Raw genomic sequence first — 26,058 nt, 5'->3', positions numbered from 1 at the left:
GTGAAGCGAGTGTGCTGAGATCAATCCCTATTGTGTTATTTGAGGAATGGGAAAGGACCTGTTCTCCAAGTACGTTGTCCTCACTGGTCCTGCCCAGCTCTAAGTATCCATTGTCGCTGCTGGACCAAGTTTTCTTAGTTGCTGTTCCCACCCAGGTCCAAGTCTCCTTCGTCACTGCTAGTCCTGCCCAGTTCCAAGTCTGTTTCATCACCACTGGTCCTGCCCAGCTCCAAGTCTGTTTCGGCTCCTAGCACCAAGTGTCCTTCATTGCTGATGCTCCCTACCAGACTCCCACTCCCTCCTCCTATGCCATCCAGTTCTTCCGCCCCCTATCCACTGGCTCCTCTCAGCCCTCCGTTGATGGCTCCACCTAGCACCTCAGATTCGCCTTAGGCTTCCAGGTCTCCAGCTCCGCCCTGGTGTATAGATCACTTTGCCCTGTCGATCCATGGGCTCCACCTCGGTCCATCATCCCTCAGGCTTCGCTGGGCTCCTTCATCCCTCTGGCTCCACCTTAGTCAGTCATAACCCTGGTGCGCCACAGATATTTGTCTATCCTCCGCCTATGCCTTGTCTCTCCACCCTTTTGGCTCCACAGGGCTCTTCCTTCCCTCCAGCTCCAACATTGTCCTCACTCCTGGCTGCACCCTGGCTCCTCCCTCCTTCTGTTCCACCGTGGGCCTTCATCCTAGTGGCTCTGTTGTGGGTTACTGTTGTGGGTTAATCCGTCCTTCGGATGAGACGTTAAACCGAGGTCCTGACTCTCTGTGGTCATTAAAAATCCCAGGATGTCTTTCGAAAGAGTAGGGGTGTAACCCCGGCCTCCTGGCCAAATTTGCCCAGTGGCCTCTGTCCATCATGGCCTCCTAATCATCCTCCTATATATACTAATTGGCTTCATCACTCTGTCTCCTCTCCACCAGTAAGCTGGTGTGTGGTGGGCGTTCTGGCGCAATATGGCTGCCGTCGCATCATCCAGGTGGATGCTGCACATTGGTGGTGGTTGAGGAGATTCCCCCCTTCTATGTAAAGCGCTTTGAGTGTCCAGAAAAGCGCTATATAAATGTAATGAATTATTATTATTATTATTACTCCCTGGCTCCTCCCACCATCATCTCCTCCCTAGCTCCTCCCACCATCATCTCCTCTCTGGCTCCTTCTTTACAGTCTTCAGTTCAATGTGCTCCACCGTGGGGGTTGCCAGTCTTGTCAGCTCCAATGAAATGGTCTCTGTCTCTGTCTGCTCTGCCTTGGTGGTCTTTGGCTCCATCTGATCTGCCGTGATGGTCACCTGATTTGCCAACTCCACCCTGGCCGCCTGCTCACTTCTCATTTCCCAGACCACCTTCTACCTCAGTGGCCTGGCCCTCCATCCCTCCCTCATTCTGCCTCTGCTCCACCTCCCTCCTAGACTGTTTTGGAGCGTCTGGTAGCCACTCCTTTGAGGGGGGCTATGTCACGGTCCTGGTTCTGTGTCTTGGGTTTTGTAAGGACTTTTATTTTGAAATGCATTATGCACGTATCTGTGTATTTAAGCTTGTGCTTTTCAGTTGTGTTTTGCTAGTCATTGTTGGATAGTGTTTGTGTATTTGGTTGGAAGTTCCTATAGATGTTCCTGTCTTCTCGTGTGGATTATCTACTGTATGTTTTTGCATTTTGCTATTAAAGTTGTGCAGTCATGTGGATTCTCTCTCCGTCTCTCCGCACCGTTACAACGTCAGAACCTGGAAGACTAATTTGCCGTTAGTTCCTTCAAGATTTTCCTATGGGGTTTTTCAATTTGAGTAAAAACCAGCGACCAATTAGTCTTCCGGGTTCTGGCGTCATATCTGCACCACTTTACATGCCCACTGCTGACATTTCAAAGAATAATACAACAGCTGGCGTGTCAAGTATAAACACCTTTTGTCCATTTGGATAGGTGTGCGCGCAATGAGCGGAGGATCGCGGTCGAGAGTCAGTGAAAGTATAAACAAGGCTTTATGAGGCAGCGGCAGAAACTTGGGAGGCTGTATGTGTGACTTTATTCTCTGCCCTCGTCTCCGCTGGTTTCAAAACATGTTTCTGTTATATTGTCATTTTCTGCTTGTCCAGCACTGCAACAAGTTTTACATGGCTTGAGAAAGTCACATAAACCATGCGGAATCTGATCAGAGCGCAATTTGAATGGGATTTCAAATCACATTTGAATGTAACTCAAAACAGAGTTGTAAAAATCACATTTCATGTGAATTTTTTGATGTTCACACTTGCCAAATATGATTGGATTTTAATCGGATATGCACAAAGAAACGAATTCGGAATGACAGTCTGAACGCTGAAAGAGGCTATAGAATCATCCTAATCTTCCCTCAAGTTGTATACATGCTTTCTACCAGCAGGGGCTAACAGGGCTATACCAGGGCCAAAACCTTGACCCCAACAGACCGCTGCAATGATGGCATATTTTTGTTAGCATCACCCTGATCCCCTTAACTAAAACTAATTTTGCATAGGCTGGTAACACTTTATAATAACTGCACACTATTAATCATTAGCTAAGCATTAATAGACAGTTAATTAATCATAAATCATTCATATATTAATAATCAGTTTATAAATACAGCTATATAGGTGCTTTATTCTTGATTTATAAGCATATGTAATGTGTTTAATAATTTTATTTTTATATTCTCATTAATGATCAATTTATAATTTCTAAATGAAATATTGCTTTATTTACAAACCAGATATTTAGGAGTTGTCAGTGGTTCATAAGATCACTTAGAAAGTTTAAGTAAATGATTAATAAACTATTTAAATGTCCATTCATACATCTTAAATATGTCTATGTTCTGTGTCACGGGACGGGGGAATCAAAGACGGCAGGCAGAGTTGAAGGATCCAAATGCAGGGGGATTTTAATGAAAATAAACAATCATAACTTACTTGAAAAACTAAATAACACTGAGAAAAACAAAGAAACCACGGGGAACTGGAGACACCTGCATGACATGAAACAACGACCGACAGAGAACCAGAGAAAACAAGGGCTATTTAAACAAAAGGGGTAAACGAGCTTAACGAGGGAAAATGACACACCTGGAGCATGGCGGAGACGACCAGGGCGAAGACGACCACTCGGGCGACCACGGCTCAGGAACAGCAGCAGACACCGGCTCAGGAACAGCAGCAGACACCGGCTCAGGAACAGCAGCAGACACCGGCACTGGAACGGGCACCACCGGCTCAGGCACTGGAACGGGCACCACCGGCTCAGGCACTGGAACGGGCACCACCGGCTCAGGCACTGGAACGGGCACCACCGGCTCAGGCACTGGAACGGGCACCACCGGCTCAGGCACTGGAACGGGCACCACCGGCTCAGGCACTGGAACGGGCACCACCGGCTCAGGCACTGGAACGGGCACCACCGGCTCAGGCGTGCAGGCGACCGGCTCTGGATCAGCTGTGCAGGCGACCGGCTCTGGATCAGCTGTGCAGGCGACCGGCTCTGGATCAGCTGTGCAGGCGACCGGCTCTGGATCAGCTGTGCAGGCGACCGGCTCTGGATCAGCTGTGCAGGCGACCGGCTCTGGATCAGCTGTGCAGGCGACCGGCTCTGGATCAGCTGTGCAGGCGACCGGCTCTGGATCAGCTGTGCAGCGCTCTGGATCAGCTGTGCAGGCGACCGGCTCTGGATCGGCAGACGTGACGTGCACGGGCTCTGGATCGGCAGACGTGACGTGCACAGCCTCTGGATCTGGATCAGCTGGGCTCTGGATCGGCAGACGTGACGGCACAGGCTCTGGCTCGGAAGACGTGACGTGAACGGGCTCTGGATCGGCAGCCGTGACGTGAACGGGCTCTGGATCGGCAGCCGTGACGACGTGAACGGTCTCAGACTCTGGAACGGCGGCGGGCACCCTGTCTGAAACCCCCAGACTTGACCCCACCGCAGAGATGCCAGCTGCTCGCACCGAACAAAGCGCCGTGTCTTCCAGGCTCGACGCCAGTCTCAAATACCCATGGACCACCCTAATGTCCTCTTCATCCATAAGTATGGCTACTGGGAACTCTGACTTGGTGGCCATGACAGCTGGAAGCTCTGGCCTGGCTGCCATGACAGGACGAGATTCTGGGGTGAGCTCTGCTGTGGGAATGTCGTGTTCCTCCTCCATGACTCCCACAGTAAGTGCAGAGCTGCTCAACTGCAGTGCAAGATAACCGGGCACCACCGGCTCAGGCACTGGAACGGGCACCACCGGCTCAGGCACTGGAACGGGCACCACCGGCTCAGGCGTGCAGGCGACCGGCTCTGGATCAGCTGTGCAGGCGACCGGCTCTGGATCAGCTGTGCAGGCGACCGGCTCTGGATCAGCTGTGCAGGCGACCGGCTCTGGATCAGCTGTGCAGGCGACCGGCTCTGGATCAGCTGTGCAGGCGACCGGCTCTGGATCGGCAGACGTGACGTGCACGGGCTCTGGATCGGCAGACGTGACGTGCACAGCCTCTGGATCTGGATCAGCTGGGCTCTGGATGGGCAGACGTGACGGCACAGGCTCTGGCTCGGAAGACGTGACGTGAACGGGCTCTGGATCGGCAGCCGTGACGTGAACGGGCTCTGGATCGGCAGCCGTGACGACGTGAACGGTCTCAGACTCTGGAACGGCGGCGGGCACCCTGTCTGAAACCCCCAGACTTGACCCCACCGCAGAGATGCCAGCTGCTCGCACCGAACAAAGCGCCGTGTCTTCCAGGCTCGACGCCAGTCTCAAATACCCATGGACCACCCTAATGTCCTCTTCATCCATAAGTATGGCTACTGGGAACTCTGACTTGGTGGCCATGACAGCTGAAAGCTCTGGCCTGGCTGCCATGACAGGACGAGATTCTGGGGTGAGCTCTGCTGTGGGAATGTCGTGTTCCTACTCCATGACTCCCACAGTAAGTGCAGAGCTGCTCAACTGCAGTGCAAGATAGATGTAATACTCCAGTGTCCAGTTAAGATCCCAAAATGGCATGAGTGAGCTGAGCGGTTCAGACAGCCCACCCCGAAAGAATATCATGAGGCATTCCTTGCTCATGTTGCTCAAACTAGCCAACTCAATAAAATCCAGAGCATAATCCTCAACACAGCGATCTCCTTGACGGAGACGCGTAATTCTCCCTGCTGGATCCATTATGGTCGGTCGTTCTGTCACGGGACGGGGGAATCAAAGACAGCAGGCAGAGTTGAAGGATCCAAATGCAGGGGGATTTTAATGAAAATAAACAATCATAACTTACTTGAAAAACTAAATAACACTGAGAAAAACAAAGAAACCACGGGGAACTGGAGACACCTGCATGACATGAAACAACGGCCGACAGAGAACCAGAGAAAACAAGGGCTATTTAAACAAAAGGGGTAAACGAGCTTAACGAGGGAAAATGACACACCTGGAGCAGACTAATGAAAATGTAAAAGACTACAAAACTACAACCTGGCCACAGGAAACAGGACACAGGAAAGAATACAGAAACTAGACACAAAGAAACTGCAACATAAAAGTCCCACAGAGCACAAGACACAGAAGCAGATCTGACAGTTCTGTATCATTGTGTTGTGTTTGTTTCCTTTTTCTGTTTAAAAGATAACTGAGCCTTTAAATCTCCTTTGTAAATGCTTTACAAGGCAAAAATTGTCCTCACTTTAGATGAGCTCACAAAAATAGTTAAGCTTACTGACCTCTACTAAATGCTTTATAACTACATTAATTAACCATGAATTACAGTAAAAAAAATTGTTAATAAAGCATTTATTAACACACTAAGTAACTTTTTATATATGTCCGAATAAGAAGATGTATGAATGTACATTTAAATCGTTTATTAATCATTTATTTACCCGTTCTGAGTGATCTTATGAACCACTGACAACTCAAAATAACTGGTTTGTAAATAATGCAATACTTCAGTTAGAGATGATAATGATCATTAATAAAGATTAATAAAGATTGATAATACAATTATTAAACACATTATAGATATGCTTATAAATAAAAAAAGAAATCAAGTATAGCTGTAGGCCTATTTATAAACTGCTTGTTAATAATAATGCTTTATAATTGATGCTTTAACTGTTTACTAATGATTAACTAATGATTAATAGCGTGCAGTTATTATAAAGTGTTGGGTTTTAGATTTTTGCAGAAAATACAGTAAGCTCTGTGATAAGTTGTTTATGATTCTTACACGTTCTTATCAACATGATGATAATCTTCAGAAATGAACAACATTTTTTGAAATTCGAAGCCAAATAATCTGAAGTAAAAAGCTAGACGTAACAAACGCTAATATAAAATACAATAATTAATAAAAAAAACTTGCCCCGTTGATTTGCACATGCTATGATACAAGCTTATGATAATTAATATTCATAAAATGTAGCTAATTTTATTCATATAAATTATATATTTATTTATTTATTTTTTTGCAGAATATTTCACATTAATTATGTTGCCGGACCTGATTAGGTAATAAGTTAGTTTTAGATTTTAAGGACAGTTTTGGTTACCTTTTTCTTGTGTGTGTCAAGTCACCTAATGCCTACTGTAAACTCTGACTCCTGATTAAGCAAAATAAAATAAAAAAACAGTTGAGAACGTCTTTAATGTCTTTACGTAAAGTAGCTTACATTTTCGTTTCGAAGACTTTGGTTTGTTTATCCCCTCCCCTTCTCGAGCGCTCATTTCATCCTGCTACGCTGCAGCTGCTCCAATGAATGGCATCTTTCTCGACATCACGTAAACGCCGACTGGGGGGAGATAGAGAGCGTCTTCCTCTGTTCGTCTCAGATGGAGCAGGCTAAAAACACTCCGTTGATGATTAATTTATAGCTTCATCACACTGCAGATTGCAGTACGTCTGATCGTTTAACAAAACGGCCCGGTGTCCGGCCGTATGAATAAAGGACAGCATATGTATACCCTTTGTCGATGACAGGGGCTCACAATTCAAACAGCATGAAATAATTCCATTGCACGAAGGAACTGAAGCCGGGAAAGACAGCATGCAGTTACAAATCTCCGGTCTTTTGCTCGTAATGGCTGTAGCCTATGCAACGATAGAGGGTGAGTAATCTACTGCACTGACGATCTTAAGTTTTCCTGCGTTTCACTGTATATGACATTCCTCAGTTTTATGTATTTAGAAATATTGAAATTATATTAGTGCTTTCGGTTCCATAATAATGTGACTTAAAATGTTAATTTAGACAATTCATAAATTATCCGAATGAAGCAGAGCAGTCAAGCATTACCAGCCGTTTTATCTTGTGCATTCAACCCTGAATAATGCGAAAGATATCTGTCCCATGCTTAATTTACGCTTATTGCTTGACTTCTAGCGCCCTCTTGGGTCACTGAGTGTAGATGTTGTGTGTGACCTGCTCAAAGTCATACAACCATACACTTTTACTGGTTTCCCATCCCCACTCTTTATTTTGAACCAGCTTTGAAACATAAAAACATGATTTTAACAGACAACCAACACATTGATGAAGCACTAAGCACTAATGCAAGAAAATGTGTTTTGTCTGGGTTTGGCTGCTTTAATCTGAAAATTGAGCTGCTGGACTGGATGTCAGCAGCACTCTGGAGAGAAATATTTGACAACAGCTTTTCTCTTCTTCTCTCTGGTCAAAAAAAAAAGAAAAAAAAGGAGATACATTTTTTCTTCAAGGGGAAATTGCTGTCAAACTCGCCATTCATTGATTCACAGAATTGCATTTCTGCTCTAACGGAAATTGTACTTGCTGTGTCATATCTGTAACACAAGGCAAGGCCTGTATGCCAATATTACATTTGCAATATTGCTGTTGCTCTGAATATCAGCATGGCCATATGCTGACTGGGTAATATTCCCATGCTAATATCCAGTATAACAGCTTGATTGCAAGTGTGATTTAACTTTTTTTATACAACAATTCCAAAAATGAGTTAATGTTGAGTAACTTTTTAATTTTAACATGGCTGGTTATTTTGTTAATTTCTTCTGTACCTTTACGAAATTGGTCCCCAAAGAAGTCAAACAGGATGATTATAGTAGCGCCATGCAAATTATTTATTTTGACTCTTGTCTTTTGACTCAACGCTAAAATTTACACCAAACTACCCTTTACCCTTAAAATCTTGCTTTGACCAGATGGCTTGCTGTAGGGGAGGAGAAGAGGTCGTCTGTTCACATTTGCGCCCAATGAGTAATGAGGTCGTGTCTGTGAACTTTGTCCACATATATATATGCAAATACATGTAGGCTACATCCATTTCATTCATGATATTTTATTTCATACTGTAAGAAGGAATCATTTTCCCTGAAGTCTATAATAACCCAAAGTGCAGAAACACACACTCGATATATGAATATTCTTCTGTTGCAACATTGGACTGAGAAGATTATTCATATTGAGTGTGTGTTTCTGCTCTTTGGGTAATGATGTTCTATGAATTGAAGCTTGTCTTAAATGCATTAAAGTGGCTTTGAACGTCCTGATGCAATGGACAGTAATCTTACTTCTCTAGAGAAAAAAGAGGAACTCATTAACAGAAAGAAATAGCAAAAAGACTCATGCATAACCCTTTTCTCACAAAACTTTAACCTGTTCTTACACTGAAATAGGTTAAACAGGCTAAAATAACATCTATGCACTTCAACATGCATACAAACACACTGTCTGTTTTTCACACTCTCTTTATCACCCTCCTCCCCTTTTTTGTCTTTTGATTTACACATCCCTGTCCACTCCCTAGTTGGTCGAATCGTAAACCCTGGAGAAATGGCCTGCCAGTCTTTATTTATGATGTCATTTCATATACAGTACTTGCTGTTGCAAGACTCACAGCCCTGCTCGGCTGGGGTGAAAAACAAAAAAAACAAAATGGCTTCCTTAAGCCAGGCAGAGAAGCCTTTTTGCCATGCAGGGCATGACAGATGGTTATGAGGAAGGAAGTAATGCTGGTTGTTCAGCAACAATTTACATCCTGTCTTTTCAGAAGACGTTCATGATCAACCCCTACTTCCAAACACACACACTTAATATTTATCTAATGGAAAACATACTGTTATCCTGCTTTCCTTAGTTTATAAAATGGTTTATTGCTGGAAATAAGGGAATTGTAAAGGGAAAGGGCATATGTAAGCGGAGAGAAGGGAAGAGATGTGACAAAAAATTAGGAGGAAGAGAAAAGAGATAGAGTTAAAGAATTAAATGGACAAAGCGGGTTTCTAACGATAATAGCAATTCTAATGGCTAATTACCAGGATACAGAAAACTTATTATCATTCTTTAATTATTTCTCCTTTTGTCACATTTTGCATGTGCGTGTGTATAATTATTGACATTATAGAGAGTTGAACAGTTGTTTCAAGTTATGCTGTTAACCAATCTAAACTTTTGCAACCTGAGTTTAGACTGAAACTATTCTTTTTATAATTACCTAAAATAGAATTAAGAATTCCAATGAATAATGGAATTGTGAACTCTCAGTGAGTGAATGCAGGATTGTTCTTGAAGTTCTTGGAACCAGGTTGAATTTTAATGTAAAAGTATTAGCCCATTTCATTTGTTGTTACACAGAAAATATACAGTATGTCCATGTCTAAAATAGTGTAGACAAATTGATTTACTTGAGTACCTTAGTAGCACGCACCAGTTTATTGTGAGTGTTCTTTTTTTTCTTTTCTTTTTTGACTCGACATGATAAAGAAAAGAATTTAGCAGATAAAAGCAACTTTAAAAGCTTTATAAAAACATGAGGGAGAACCAGAACTGACTGTGTGTTGTTTCCTAAGATGAAAATAGATTCACTTCTGCCTGGCTGAACTCCCTCCATATCAACCCCACCACCTCGGGGTCTCCATTACCCGGGCCTCAGCCCCTGTCTCGACATGATGTCTGCTCCCTGATTCAGGTGACCAGGGATGTAGACTGTTCAGGATCTGGTGTGCCAGTTTGTAAAGTAGGCACGACTGCAGACCCCCCTGATGATTTAAGTAGAAGACATCCAATGTGTTGGTTGGCTGTCCGTACAAACACCTGATGGCCCCTCAAGTCTGGGAATAAGTGTTTCAAAGCTAGAAAGACAGCCATCATCTCCTGGCAATTTATGTGCCAAGAGAGTTGATGACCCCTCCAAAGACCCTGTGCTGACCCTCCACGATGGATAAAGCACACTTGACACTGAGCCTTAACCCCAATTCCTTCATGTGGGTGATGCCGAACCGCCATCTGCTCCAGTTGAGCCTGAATTAACCATTTGTCAATGTAATTCAATACACGGATGCCCTGGAGTCACAGAGGAGCCAGAGCTGCATCGACGCATTTTATGAAAGTGCGGGGTGACAAGGCTAGGCTGAAAGGAAGAACCCGATACTGGTACGATTCACTCCCGAAATCAAACCTGAATAATTTCTTGTGTTATGGAAGTCCTTTAGATTTATTGTGACAAACCAGTCCTCGGATCTGATTTGAGTCACGATTAGTTTTAATATTTATAATATAATCAATATAACAATATTTCATACACACTGTGACGTGTGCTCTGCACATATATTATGGGCACAATGAAAGGAGAGAAGCTAAATAAGCCCGAGTTCGACCCAAGCCCGATCTGTAAAAAAAAAAAATGCCCCAAGCACGGCCCAATTGGGCTTAGCGTGTCGGGACCTCTAATTGTAAAACCTGGATTCTCTTTTGGGTGAAGGAACAAGCTCTATAGCCTCCTTGCCCAAAAGAGCTTTTACTTCCTGTTCGGGGCCTACCACTGTTGGTAGGAGCCCGTTGAACCAAGGTGGATGAGAACAAAACTGAATTCCGTAGTCTCTTTCTACGGTCTGCAGGACCCATGGTGATACATTTGGCAGAAGTTTCCATGCTGCCAGATGGTCTACTAAGGGAACCAGCCTCTCAAGACTGGTCTTTCGAGTGGTCAGCTCGGTGCCCTGAAGCGGATGGCCAACAGGGAACAACCCACCTGGCTTCTCTAAAGTCCTACTCGAAGGGGGTGAGTCTCCTAGTGCCCCAACATCTTTGGGCGGACAATGAGACCTGAACTCCCTGGAAACCGCTGCGCCCCAATGCATCAAGGTTGGCAGGGTTGGCAAAACAGTCCCCTGTGGGCACAGATGAGAAATGGGCTCCGTATGATGACGTAATCAGTTGTGATGTTACGTTTACGTTGTGTATCTATAATATCTGATTAATTTCATACAGAACGGGCTTCAGTTTACTGGTGTTCATTCACTCTTCAGCTTCACCTATTCACTTCAGCTATTCATTTTAGATGTTGTTCAAAAACATTGATGCTGTAACGCCGGAGCGGCTTAAGCAGAGAAGAGGCAGGATCCAGATGCAGCACACGCTTTATTTAACAGACTTATACACTATAAACTAGACAGGACAACGATGCTCGGGACCAGGAACAACCAACATCGACGTTAACAGTTAAACATTAAACAAGAACTCACAAGGACAGGGCAGAAACACAGGTCTTAAATAATCAGAGACAAACGAGCTAAACAGGATAACAAGGGGGTGTGGGATATGAGAGACACCTGGGATAACTAATAGACAAGACAGGGAAACACTAATCATGACATAGCCCCCCCACAAAGGAGCGGCTTCCAGACGCTCCAAACACGAACCAGGCGGGGGGCAGAGCGAAAGCGATCCTGGGGGAGGGACGGAGGGCCAGGCCCGTGCAGGGGAACGGGACCAGGACACAGGCAAGGCGGGCGTGGGAGACCAGGGCGGAGCAGGACATGACGGGGACCAGGGCAGAGCCGGGTGTGACGGCGGCCAGGGCGGAGCCGGGTGTGACGGCAGCCAGGGCGGAGCCGGGTGTGACGGCGGCCAGGGCGGAGCAGGACGTGACGGCGGCCAGGGCGGAGCAGACTCAGACGGGGACCAGGGCGGAGCAGGACGTGACGGCGGCCAGGGCGGAGCAGGACGTGACGGCGGCCAGGGCGGAGCAGGACGTGACGGCGGCCAGGGCGGAGCAGGGCGGAGCAGGGCGGAGCAGGACGTGACGGCGGCCAGGGCGGAGCAGACTCAGACGGGGACCAGGGCGGAGCAGGACGTGATGGTGGCCAGGGCGGAGCCGTGTATAAACTAGACAGGACAACGATGCTCGGGACCAGGAACAACCAACATCGACGTTAACAGTTAAACATTAAACAAGAACTCACAAGGACAGGGCAGAAACACAGGTCTTAAATAATCAGAGACAAACGAGCTAAACAGGATAACAAGGGGGCGTGGGAAATGAGAGAAACCTGGGATAACTAATAGACAAGACAGGGAAACACTAATCATGACAGATGCATTATTGATAATCTTGTAGTGTTATTTTTCTAGTTATTGTAATATTTCCACATATTTTCATGTCTTATTTTTATTTGTCATCATTAGTTTTCCTAACAGTGTTTTAATTAAAATAATTTCATTATCGCCATGACAGACACGCCCTGCCCCCCAAGTACTCGAGGAACTCATTTTTGAGACCTATAAGTAATAATTCGTTACATTTATAATTCGTTACATTTATATAGCGCTTTTTCTGACCTCAAAGCGCTTTACATAGAAGGGAGAATCTCCTCAACCACCACCAATGTGCAGCATCCACTTGGAAGTAGTACTCAAAATGAAATAATGCCCATCCCTGTGTATATGTGTGTACATGTAGTTGTAGGATCGTCTTGTTCTACTGACGCTCTCTGTAGTGCTCTTGTCTGAGGTCATCATATCATGGCAATGGTTGCGTCAGCAGAAAGAACTCTGAGGAGCCTGGGCCAGCTGTCACTTCATGACTCGTGCTCATCTAACACTCGTGGGAGAGTGTGTCTGAATTTATTGTGTCATTCCTCAAGATGGCATATCAAACAGGAAACAGGAAGTACCTTCCTACATAATCAGACAGATATGTTTATGTATATAGGCCTATACAGCACTGAAAATTAGCATGGCAGCTTAAGATTATACTAAACCTTATCACAAGATGCTACTTGAGGCTTTAATCTCATTAGTTTTTTTGAATTGTTCTCATATTGTTCTACCCTCGTTCTAGCTCCTGAAGAGTTTGTCTCATTGGCTGAGATGGAGGACACTTTGTTGAGGAATCTTTTTCGGGGCTATCAGAAGTGGGTGAGACCTGTCCTTCACGCCAACGACACGATTACCGTTCGCTTCGGTTTGAAGATCTCCCAGCTGGTGGATGTGGTGAGACACACACACATATCCACTGTAAAATCTGATCTTCAACTAAGTCACAAAATGCATGAACAAATAGCACACACATAGGGCTTGATGATAACAATATCATATCGAGATTGCGTTAAAATTTACGTCGATAGTGATGATAAGCTCTGGACATTTTTACTCGATGTGGATTAATCTAACAGCCTATCACATCAGTGCATGTCACTAATGAGTGATTTCTGTGTGTCTCTAAGTGAATGAACGGTGCGGTTTAGTCTGATGCTGACACAAACTCACACACTTGTGACGACCAGTGTTTTCAGCGTCTGCTGTCTCAATGAGAAATAACTTTATCTCTAGAGCTGCTTTAAGAGTCACTTCACAAGCTTATCACCGTTTCATTTGAGAAAAACTACCCTCGAATACTCACACTGAAACTAAAACTGAGATCTTCATAACAAACCGTCAAAATAAAACTTCAAGAAATGATGACAGAAATAAATCAAAACTGTACTAACTTCACTTCTCCTATACTAACTTCTCAAAGTAATAATAATAATATTATAATTTTTTAAGAAATATCATACAACTAATAGTTTTTTTTCATCCATGTTTTAAATTTATAAAGTTCTGTTGTGCTGCATCTTATTTGCCAAAAAATTAAAATACAATGTTTTGTTGTTAATTAAAGGGTTGGTAAAGTATGATTTTACTTTTCTAACTTAAGTTAGTATGAAATGTTGCTGTTTGAGCATAAACAACTTCTGCAAAGTTACAACACTCAAAGTTCAAAGCAAAGGAAAATATTTGCTTTTAAAGAAAAGGACTACAACAAACGGCTGGTTGGGTACACGACATTCCTCCCGGGTTAGTGACATCAGCAAGCCTAAAATGTACATAAACCCCGCCCCCGGGAACACGCAGTCCATGTTGAGAAGAGGAAAAGTTGTTGTATAAGAGTACATTTGTGAGTCAGCTCAAACTTTAGCATTCATCTTTTCACATGCAATAGAAAGTCACTCTGTGTGCTTCTCACAACAGTTCCTATACAAGCGATTTATAGATTACCATGACAGAATATCCTAATTGAAGATAGTTAACTCCACATCAGCAACATAAGTTCATCAACTAACCATTCAGAGACGTCCTGTTGCATTCTACATGTTGTCACTTCTTCTTGAGTCTCTCCATCTTTGTCTGACTCCGTTTTAACATTAACGACAGAACAGTTTCTGTCATTTTAGTGTGTCTGTGTGAGGTAATCGCAGCTGCTAACACACATGAGCTATTGAAATCCCGCCCTCTGCAGCAGCTCATTTGCATTTAAAGGACCAGGCACAAAACGGTGCGTTTTTGCAAACCCTCAAAAAGTGACAACTTTAACAAGCTATATAAAAATATCTGTGGGGTATTTTGTGCTAAAACTTCACACACACACACTCTAGGGAAATCAGAGATTTATTTTACATCTTGTGAAAATGGCATTTTACCACCCCTTTAATTGTTATCTTTTCATTTTATTACATTTTAAAAGCTTGATTAAATTGTTAAAGTTTAAATAAGTGTATATTAAATTATAAAACTTAGAATGACAATAATGACTTAAAATCAGTTGTCCAAATGCTATCAGCTAGCCTGGGAAAACCCAGACCACTTCCGGCAAATTTAGATTTGCTCTGCAAGTGGGTCTGGCAAAGAGCCCATTGAAACCCATTTCCAATCCGCCGAAATCGCGGCACCAATCAGAAACGTTTTACACGATGACGACAGAGCAGAGACGGTGACGGAGATTTTGTACATTACAGACATGGATGCTGCCGTGGAACATCACAACATCACTCGTTCGAATCAGCTATCGCGTCTGTTTCAAGCGATTTAAAATGGTCATTTTCGTTAACACAAACAGAGAATTGCTGAGAGTCTCGAGATGTTTCTCCGTCGCTCTGCATACGTCATGTCATTCATCGCTCTGATTGGTTTTAGATCTTTCCGACGTCCGTTGGTGACGCCCCTGTGGAAATGAATTGTCTATGGAGCTTTGCCAGACCCTTACTCAGTTACAACTGAGAGGGTCTGGGTTTTCCCAGGCTAGCTATCAGCTGCTTTGCTGTCCGAAAACTCTGCTCGTCTGTTCGAAAAAGAGAACTTAAATGTTCCAGATGAAACATGAAACCAAGGTTTAGCAGACTGTTTCTGTCTATTATTGCCTATTATTGTTTACCCAGAGGCACTTGCACATAGTCAAATCAAATTGGACTCTATACTAAAATGGACCCACACATTAGTCTTATGGTGAACAATAAAAATGTGCAAGTTAAACCACAAACAAACAAAAAAAATTGTCTTGGAATGGCATTCCACTATTTCTAATTGAATAATCTGTTTCACTCTGAAATATGAGATAATGCTGAAGTTGGACGCAAATTCAATTGGACCAGCCTGTTCTCTCTCTCAACTGATTAGTTTAGGCAGGATACGTGAATGGCAACTCAGATCATAGTTTCTAGACTATATTTACTCAACACATATTTATGACAACCAGCTGTATCACACTTTGCGTTTTCTATACTCTACCTAATTTATTCTGTCTCTCTGTTTTCCTCTTCTCTTTTGACCCATGTATTCTTTCTGATGATGCTGAGCATTCAAGAACCTGATTGAAAATGCTAGTGCGTGTGTAATATTACTAGACGCACTTTTATCATGCCCTACCACAACAATAGTTCCATAAATGCTTTACCAATTTGGCAATTTGAAGATGATCATTTGTGTCATCGGTTATGCAGAACCCCTTTTAAAAAGAAACCAGTAGAAGCTATTTGGGGTGTCGAATATAAATAGAGGTTAAAATGAATGTATTAATACTATTAATATAATACAGTATAGTATTAAAGGGATAGTTCACTCAAAAATGACAATTCTTTAATCATGTATTCACCTTCAAAGAGGTTGGTACCATTGACTTCCATCGTATGGACAAAAAACACAGAATTTTTAAAAAAATATTGTTCTAAACCTGTGGAAGAAAAAAAAGTCATACAGGTTTGGAATGACATGAGGGTGAGTAAATAAATATAATTAAATATTTACATTACATTTACATAAATATTTACTCTGGGTAAACTAGGCTATCCCTTTAAAATAACATATTTAATATTGTTTGTTTGGATATTACATTGATTATAACATAGGAGGCTATATTTCTGTAGTACATATAAAGCATAATAAATAAAAAAAGACTGATACAGAGATCTGTTTGTATTTTAAATCAAAAACACTATGCAGCAGTAATTTGGAAAATTAGGTTTCTGTCTGGAGCACTATCGTCAAAGACGATTGACAATTAGCATACAGTTTGGATTGGTGGCGTGGTTGTGTTCTGGGCAAGAACTCCCCACACATCCTTGCAGCCTAGCATGGATAAGAGCAGCAATGACCCCACTTAGGGTAAACAGAACAGAACCAACATGAATGTATTGCAGATATCATGAATGTCAATATTTTAATATACAACATAATTTGTGAGTTTAGTCTGATTCAAGAGGAATCAGAATGCCATACTGACTAACGAGAAGAGGAGCTGGGGATGGAGGAGGGTAATTCGCTCCTGAGGAACGTGATAGCTGCTGATAATACTGAAGGAGCTTATATGTACAGTATACAGGGATAGGCGTCGTATTCCTATAGGTAGACATGGATCAGCTGAGAGCCAGCTGATGAGAGCTTGACTAACGTGACCTGCCAGAACTGACGCTACGCTTGATGTTTGAAAACAATTTGTGTTTTCATTTTACCATTGTGAATAAGCAGAGAGTAAAGCCAGTTGAGAAGGTGTAAGGTGCTGTGAAAAGAAGCCCTCTGGTCACTATGAATGATCTGTCACTGTGTGGCAAGGGCTGCAAAAGGATTCTTCAGATAATTATTTTAACAGAATACAGGTTAGGAACAATGAAAGTAAATAATCACAGAATTTTCACTTTTATGTGAACTGTCCCTTTAAGCTTCACCCAGTTGCCCACTTTAAATTAAATCACAGAGTCTGAGTCAGTGCAACAGTCCATAAATCCATAAATCACGCAATAATGCACTGTACAGAAAGTGTGTGAGTAATTGTGTCTTACTGTATGAGCATGTTTGCATGCAACACTTCCCCCGTAACTATACTGGCTGTTGTTATAGTGAGACTGGCTCTATTTAATAGTGTGGGGGTTTTAAATCCACATGATGTGTAAATGTTTAATCTTTTACCTATGAAATATTAATTGCCATTGCATACTTCACAGGAATCAGAGAAAGGCAAAATTCATCCTGGGTGATCAGTTGATCTTTATTGTAGAGACAAGTTGTTAATACAATTAAATTGTATTACTTATTTACAATTATTTCAATTTAAAAAACTGCATTTACTCTGTGACACGTTCACAAAACAATGGGGAGGGAGTTTTTAATTCTGAAAGTTATAATATGTTTTCAAATTAACCTTGTACAGTGATTATAATGGGAATATAATGATTTTTTTAATTTCACAAAAGCAACAAAAAAAACTTCCTCATATTGCCGTATTCAAGTCCTCTTGAGATGTGCCTATACTTACAATTTCACAATTGCAACATGAGGTGCATGAAGTGATTTTATCTTTATTGCTTTTTTGTGAAGTATTATCAATATTCTTTATTAAAAGCACAAAATGTGAGCAGACAAAATTGTACCATGAACATTCAAACTTATTATGATCAGTACCAATTTGTTTCTGTCATTATTCTTTAATTGAAAACTTGGAAAGACGTGACTTAACGAAGATCGAGAGTTTCTCACTGGCAGTTACAACTTGATTGTGGAGTTCATGTGCTCAACTTGTAAATTTGATCATACCGCAAAGAAATTTATCTTTGGGCGAACTATCCCTTTAAACCTTTCATTCACATAGAACACATTCACATGTTGACTTTAACATTTTTCAGAAATAAAATATAACACATATTTTAGTCAATAAATATTTGCTTAATTATGTCTAAACCTCACTGTAGACATAACCAGGATAATCAGCGTGACAATATGGTGCTTTGTTGGAAGCCTGTTTAGTCTGAGCAGTGAGGCAGCAAGGTTTTTTTTTTCAGGCACATCCTACAGTATATATATTTGTCCTGCAGAGCCACCTGATGGTCATATCCTGTAATCAACATGATATTCAGCACTCACCTTGTTGTCACGATTTGACAGTAGAAATTTTCTGGCTGGTGAAACACTGTGGGAACAATTGATTTTCACACCATTCTTATTTAACAGATGTGTCTCAGTATATTGGTTCCTATTCAGGGTCTGAATTTCAATTTAATTAAACAAAAGACATAAAATATTATCTTTTGAGCTGCATATATAAATAGCACAGTTGAGTTAATCCTCTGAATAACACAAGTAGGTCAATGGTGATAGATTTTGAGGCTTTGAGAGAAATAGTGCATTCGGGTTTATTTAAAACATGTTATGTGATTCAAGCTCATGTATGCTGTAAACGCATTTTAGCAACTATCGAAATTTTTTCACCTTTCATTGTGTGTTTTCTTCATTTCTCTCTTCAGGATGAAAAGAATCAACTAATGACTACAAATGTCTGGTTATGGCAGGTAACCCAAAGAAATGTGGCTTTCATTTTAAAGTATGTCCCAAAATACCTTCTTGATTCATGCTTTAATGCTCTCTTTCTTGTAGGAGTGGACAGACGCTAAGCTTCGCTGGAATCCAGAAGATTATGGTGGAATCACATCCATCAGAGTGCCCTCAGAAACTATCTGGCTACCAGACATCGTCCTTTATGAGAAGTAAGTATTTTATGACCTCTTATACGTCTATAATGTCATATAGGTGCTCATATTAGATAATGCAGTTGTGTCTTGGCTTTATCCAATGTTAATCGGACTACAATTGGCCAGTTTTTGTGCGCTTGTTCTAGATGACACACAATTTGTATTTAAAGTGCCCTGTTATGCTTTTTCTGATATTACCTTTCATTTAGTGTGTTATATAGCTTTGAAGAAAGATCAAAAGGCAAAATAAGTGGAGCTATTGTCTCCTGAAAGAAAGAACCGATTCTGAACTGCCTGAAACTAGTCGTCAGTGATCCCAGGCTTACTTCCTGCTCAAACCTACGTAGATTTGCAACAAATATTCATAATGCCAGCCTATGGTCTTCATTGGCTGCCCGTGAACAACATCTAAAAAACTGTAGTTGTAGCTGAGACTGGAAGAGTTCATTTCAAGTATAGCAGACATAGAAAAGCTGTACCAGGAGAGCAAATATTGCCAATATCCAGCTAAATTAAAAAGCAGGAATTGTTAATATTTTATATTTATTTATAACTATTTTATTAATAATACATTTTAAATGTTTAAATAGAAACAATAAAATACATTACATATTAATAATGGTTAATTTTTTTCAATTTAGTCTAATTTTAATTAAAGTTTAAGTTTTCTTCATATTTAATCACACCTATGGGTTGTATTTAATATCAATTTGACATTATCAAATAACTATTGGGGAGAAGGTACAAAAGGTTGAGAAACACTGTGTCAGACAATTTTATGAAGTTTTTATGTAAGTATCTCCTCTGGACCTTCCAGGACACCATAACGTCATGTCTAATGATCTATAACATATTCAAATAAGCAAATAAAATGCAAATGCTTATTAGAAGAGTAGAAATGGAATGGAATTATTAACTGCTCCATCTGACACCATTATTGTTCTTTCCAAATACATGCACAATAATCTAATGAACTAACCCATTTAGAATACCATAGCAGCAGCATACAGTAATGTAACTCACAAAATCTTAGCCATATCAGTAACATTTTACAATATGTATATAATAATAAAGTACAAGTTACAAATATTTTGTAAACTATTATTCTAATGTTAATATATAGTTTATATATTGTAGTCTCTGTAGTGAGTTCTTCATTCAGTCGCTTAAATTAACAAAATTATTATTGTTTAATTACGGTAGCTCGTATTTAAAGAGTGATGTTTTTTATGCTTTGTTAACAACTTATTAACCATAAATAGTTCTCACTTTAGATTAAGTCATGGAAAATAAAATAAAAAATGTCCTTAAGTGCTTTAAACCAACCTTTATTGGACATTAACTGCATTAGTATTAAGTGTCCCTTAAAATTTTGCAAATACATTAAGCTATTGTTGGAGAACTTATAGTTAAGACCCAGGACCAGATATGATGAAGATCATGAGTCAGAGTTGCAATCAACTTCTTCTTTTTTTTTTTTTTACAGAAGAATATTTTGCTGTTTTATCAGCAGAAATCAGCTTCACACTCAGCAAGGAGTTTGCATGTCGCTCTGTGTACACACTCAATACAGCAGCAATTATACTCTAACACAGGTCACTAAACTACGTCATCACGTCAGGTTGAATAATTCTGATTGGTTAAGACATAGATAAACTTCAACATATGGGCTGTTAGTCAGAAGCATATCTCCATTGATTATCTGGATGACACCCAGGATCCCTGAGTTCACAAATCTGAGTTTCTATGCTCCAGATTGTCTGTCAGATGGTCATTTCATCTCCCCTGGGGGCCAGTTGGTCACCTCACGAACATCAGGTCCTATAACAAAAGGGTACTGACAAACACGCACACCCACAGACACACAGCTTCTTCATGGTTAGAGTTGGTCGAGCTCTAGCTCTGATCAGGAAACTTTCCTAAAACATAATGAGATACTTTCTCTCAGTAATAGGTTCAGACAACATTTGTCATTATTCTCTGAAGAGGAAAAGTTAAGTAAATGCTTGAACTAAGAATTGGTCACGTATGAGACAGGCCTGAGTGACCCCGTGACCTAGGTTGTCAGGGTCAGCTAGAACAGTAAATATATGTTTTAACATGTGTTGGGTGCTTCTCTCAAAAACAAATCACTATGATATGTATTGAAGCGACAGTTTATCCCAGAATCCAACCTCTTCACTATGATCCCTTAACCTTGTACCTTAAGGGATGTATTATATGTATTGCATGCTGTCAATATGTCAATACACTGTTTTTGTGTTTATGCGAATGTAAGCAAATACGTATGGTAGAAAAAAATACAAACAAATACTCATGAGATCACGTTGTTAAAATACATCAGTTAGGGTTAGAGGATAGAATATACAGTTCGTATACAAATCTTTATTGCTATAAAGTGTGTGTGTGTGTGTGTGTGTGTGTGTGTGTGTGTGTGTGTGTGTGTGTGTGTGTGTGTGTGTGTGTGTGTGTGTGTGCGTGTGTGCGTGTGTGCGTGTGCGCGTGTGCGCGCGTGTGTGTGTGTGTGTGTGTGTGTGTGTGTGTGTGTGTGTGTGTGTGTGTGTGTGGTGTGTGTGTTGTGTGTGTGTGGTTAATTAATGGCATTTTCTGACCTAATCTAAAATGAGAAATATTTACTCCTGATAACAATTAACAACTCCCTTTAAACTACTGGTTTAAAATACTAAACATTGATATATGGTTAATAAGTTATTAATAAAGCAGTCAAAACATTATTTAACTATTTTTATGAGCTAATTAAACAATAATAATTTTGGTAATTACAGTGACAATGAATGAAGAGCACACTATTTGTATATAGCCTATTAATATATTAATAATGTAGAGACTACAATATATAAACTATTAAGAAACTATTCATTAATAGTATGCAAATGATTTGTACGTACTTTATTACTGTATACTTAATATAAAGTGTTACTGCAATGTCCAGAACCTCTGAGCATTGCAGAATTGACATTTGCATGGGCAATAACTACTCACATTTTCATCACAAAATGTGAAATGTTGTTGCTTGCTAATATCATGTCTCTCTCTCTCTCTCTCTCTCTCTCTCTCTCTCTCTCTCTCTCTCTCTCTCTCTCTCTCTCTCTCTCTCTCTCTCTCTCTCTCTCTCTCTCTCTCTCTCTCTCCATCTCTCTTAGTGCTGATGGCCGGTTTGAAGGGTCTCTAATGACCAAAGCCATTGTAAGGTCTAATGGTACCATCATGTGGACTCCTCCTGCCAGCTATAAATCCGCCTGTACCATGGATGTCACCTTTTTCCCCTTCGACAGGCAGAACTGCTCAATGAAGTTTGGATCATGGACATACGATGGCACTATGGTGGACCTGACCCTGGTAGATGCATACGTAGACCGTAAAGACTTCTTTGACAATGGCGAATGGGAAATACTGAATGCCACCGGCCAGAGGGGCAGTCGGCATGACGGCATTTACTCCTTTCCCTTCGTCACATATTCGTTCATAATGAAGCGTCTCCCTCTCTTTTACACACTCTTTCTCATCATCCCATGTCTCGGCCTGTCATTTCTTACCGTGCTGGTCTTCTACCTTCCCTCGGATGAAGGAGAAAAGCTTTCCCTCTCCACATCCGTCCTTGTGTCTCTCACTGTGTTTCTTCTCGTCATTGAAGAGATCATCCCATCTTCCTCTAAAGTCATTCCTCTGATAGGAGAGTATCTGCTTTTTATCATGATCTTCGTCACATTCTCTATCATTGTAACTGTCTTTGTCATCAATGTCCATCACCGTTCTTCTGCCACATACCATCCCATGGCACCATGGGTTAAGAGTCTTTTCCTCCAGAGATTACCCAGACTGCTCTGCATGAGGGGGCACTCTGATCGGTATCAGTACCCAGACATCGAGTTAAGGAGCCCAGAGCCAAAACGAGGGACGAAAAAAGGACAACAGAAGAGTGCCGGAGGTGGACGAGGGGGGTTAAAGGAAGATGATAACCAGGCTTGGATCGCACTGTTGGAGAAAGCCACTAACTCAGTGCACTATATTTCCAGACACATCAAGAAGGAACACTTCATCAGAGAGGTACCACTCAATCAAATGTCAAATTATTGATAATAAGTGCTTGCTTTATACTGTGTATTTAGTGTATTTGGGTCTGTTTGTTTCTCAGGTCGTTCAAGACTGGAAGTTTGTGGCTCAGGTGTTGGACCGGATCTTCCTATGGGCCTTTCTCACAGTTTCTGTGCTCGGGACAATCCTCATCTTCTACCCGGCTGTGCGGATGTACCTCAGCTCATCGTAAAAACCCACAAGATTTCAGCCTACCAAATCTCTTTTTCTCAAAACAGCATTTTTATGACCCCTTTGAAATATATGTTCCCACAATACTACAGTAATCCTTCTAAAAGTCCTTTTCTGACCTAGCCACATCTGTAATCCGCTGCAAATTCAGCTCCTCTCTCTCCCTCCTAGATGCTGTGTTTAATAGTTAGACTGAAAATAGCAAAACTCAGCTGAAATGAAGTTTAGGAATCTTCTTCCCATTAAACATATAACTAAGAGGCAGCTGATACAGTTGGGTGGGTTTGGATCTGTGTATAAACACTTTGAGGGGATCATGGTTTTAAAGATCTTCAATAATTTGACTTTATTGTGATGTATGAGGTGAAACCACACGTCTTAAGCCGGGTGCACTGTGCGATTTATTATCGTCCTTTACGATTGTTGCTTGTCAGACTGTACGAACATGATCCTCGCTGTAAGCCATGTCACACTGTAAGATCTCAGCTGTCATTAATGTCAGACTGTACGACAGTCAAGACGCGTTAAAAACGGACGCACGCGAATAAAATTTTTATTCGAGAGTTTTATTTAGAGTTTTATATCATCAATCAATGACGCGTTCGGTGATGTGAGCTGCATTACACAAGGGATTGAAATGGTTGCTACAAAGAAATCTCAAATGTAAATTTTTGGTCACGGCTTATCTTGAAAAATAAAGACAATTTGATGGCCGTCTTGGGAGAAGCCACACTGCCGGACTGTGAGTCAAATCTTTTGACACTGTCAGAATTTCGTCGGAGATCAAATTTGATCATAACGGTCATTAATCGGCTGTCGGTGAACATGTCAAACTAACGTTCAAAGACTTCAGATTTTAGCCTAGGAATAGGATCAGAGGATTCTTTTAGGATTTGCTAAATTAGACTCACACCATCAAATCACGGCCAAAATCGCACAGTGTGCAACCGGCTTTAGGCTTCTCATTTTGCTTTCAGATTTATTTATTTTAAAAATTATTTATACAAATGATTTACCAAATATTTTTACAGGTTTAATTTGTCCACTGTCTATGTACGTAATATTTTACTGTAACAAACCTATTTGCACTGCTTTTTATTTTAATTCACCACTTTTGGAATTAAAATGCAATCTGTATGGAGTTTAAATCAGAAATGATCGCCATCCAGGCTTAAACGTGTATTAATCTTACTGCTCACATTCTGTATTAGGTGTCTTTAACTACTATACTTACATCATCATCATCATCAATAATAATAATATTAAATGTTAGGTACCATGTACACTGTAAAAAAAAAATATGTTGGTTTAACTTAAAAAAAGCAAGTTACCTTGTTGCCTTAAAAGTTTGAGTTCGTTGTAATTAAAAATTTGAGTTAATACAATGAAGAAAAACGGAAACTCAATAGTATGTTATCTTCACACATTAGTTATCGAAGTTGATTTGACAAAAGATAAAAAGTTGTGATAACAAATCATGAAAATATTTTTTTACAGTGTAGTTATTGTGTTCATGTTGTAATGCAAACACATACAGGTAAGGTTTCGAGGTATGGTTAGGTTTAAGAGCTGATTTAGGTGTAAGGAAAGGGTCAACAATGTAATTCTAAATGTTATTACAGAAAATTAATTTCAGTGGTAATTACATGCAGGAGTTTTAAATACAATATTTACACAATAACTGCATTGTAACAAATTATTAATTTAAATGTTAGTACATAGTTGAAGACATTAGTTAGTACATAGTTAAAGACACTTCATATGAAATGGGCCCCTTTTACTAATAAAATGAAGTTTTTCTATAAGTCTGGATGATAGCTTTTTCTTTTAGTAAGTATAATCAATTATAATAGTATCTCTCTTATTGGCACATGTGATATTTACTGTACAGTCTATAATCTATTTTCCTAGTTTTTAGTACTGTTAAATGCAGTAGTATCATGCCTTTGGATGGCATTATGCTTATGTACATTTTATTTAGATGAGGCCATACATAATACAAAACGCACGTGTATGTATGTACATTCTTCCACCATTTGGGATTTTTTTTAAAAACTTTGCACTGGCACATATGGTTTTATAAGTCTTAATATCTGTCATTTGCCCTCACGCTTACTTTTTTAGGATAAAGTCTTTGGCAAGCATTACACACAAGGCCCTAGATCTTTATGGATATTGTTGCTGATCCAATGGTAAGAGCACATGGGTGGGATTAACTGATCACAACTAGTTGGTATTATTAGCAAGGACTGGATTATGACACCCTCCTTTATTTCTTGTCATTGTTGTTGTATCATAGTCTTATGTTGTTTGAATATTTAATTGTACAAAAACAATTAATAAATCATCTTGTCAGTGACCTGTTTTCTAATGTCTTTTACTCCATAGTGTCACATCAGAAACATTTCTCTGGTTCAGATAACCTGGCATTTTGCATAGTAAACTTTAAGGAAATCAATGTTATTTGCATCCCTTAAAATCAGTGTTTCCCAACCCTGTTCCTGGAGGCAAACCAACACTACGCATTTTCAAACTCCTCCTAATCAAGCGCAACTGATTCAGCTCATCAGCTCGATAGTAGGGCCTCCATGACCAGAAATATATCCTTCAGGAACAGGGTTGGGAAACAATGCCTTAAATGCGGGGTAGGCGATTTGTTCCAGATTTGTTTATTTGTTATGCTGGTGGAAAGTCTCTTCACATCCTGATAGCAATCACTAAGTTAAGTGGTGTAAATGTATTTATTTGCAT

General features: G+C 40.8%; 1 protein-coding gene across 1 annotated transcript; it reads left to right on the top strand.

Moving 5' to 3' along the window:
* Positions 1-6,740: 6,740 nt before the first annotated feature.
* chrnb3a (cholinergic receptor nicotinic beta 3 subunit a) lies at positions 6,741-25,665 on the top strand. Its single transcript, XM_079615309.1, has 6 exons — positions 6,741-7,094; positions 13,086-13,237; positions 18,796-18,840; positions 18,926-19,035; positions 22,185-23,088; positions 23,177-25,665. The coding sequence occupies exons 1-6, from the start codon at positions 7,034-7,036 to the stop codon at positions 23,306-23,308; spliced, it is 1,404 nt and encodes a 467-aa protein (XP_079471435.1). The 5' UTR covers positions 6,741-7,033; the 3' UTR covers positions 23,309-25,665.
* Positions 25,666-26,058: the final 393 nt, after the last annotated feature.

The sequence above is a fragment of the Phoxinus phoxinus genome, assembly GCF_949152265.1.
Source record: "Phoxinus phoxinus genome assembly, chromosome: 6".
NCBI classification, from domain to species: Eukaryota; Metazoa; Chordata; class Actinopteri; order Cypriniformes; family Leuciscidae; genus Phoxinus; species Phoxinus phoxinus.
This window is presented reverse-complemented; position numbering and strand designations above follow the sequence as displayed.

Bases quoted from the DNA above. Each gene is read 5' to 3' on its own strand.
- chrnb3a (XM_079615309.1), top strand. From the start codon at position 7,034: ATGCAGTTACAAATCTCCGGTCTTTTGCTCGTAATGGCTGTAGCCTAT. The intron at 19,036-22,184 runs GTAAGTATTTTA...CATCTCTCTTAG, and splicing joins GACATCGTCCTTTATGAGAA to TGCTGATGGCCGGTTTGAAG. The intron at 23,089-23,176 runs GTACCACTCAAT...TTTGTTTCTCAG, and splicing joins AGGAACACTTCATCAGAGAG to GTCGTTCAAGACTGGAAGTT.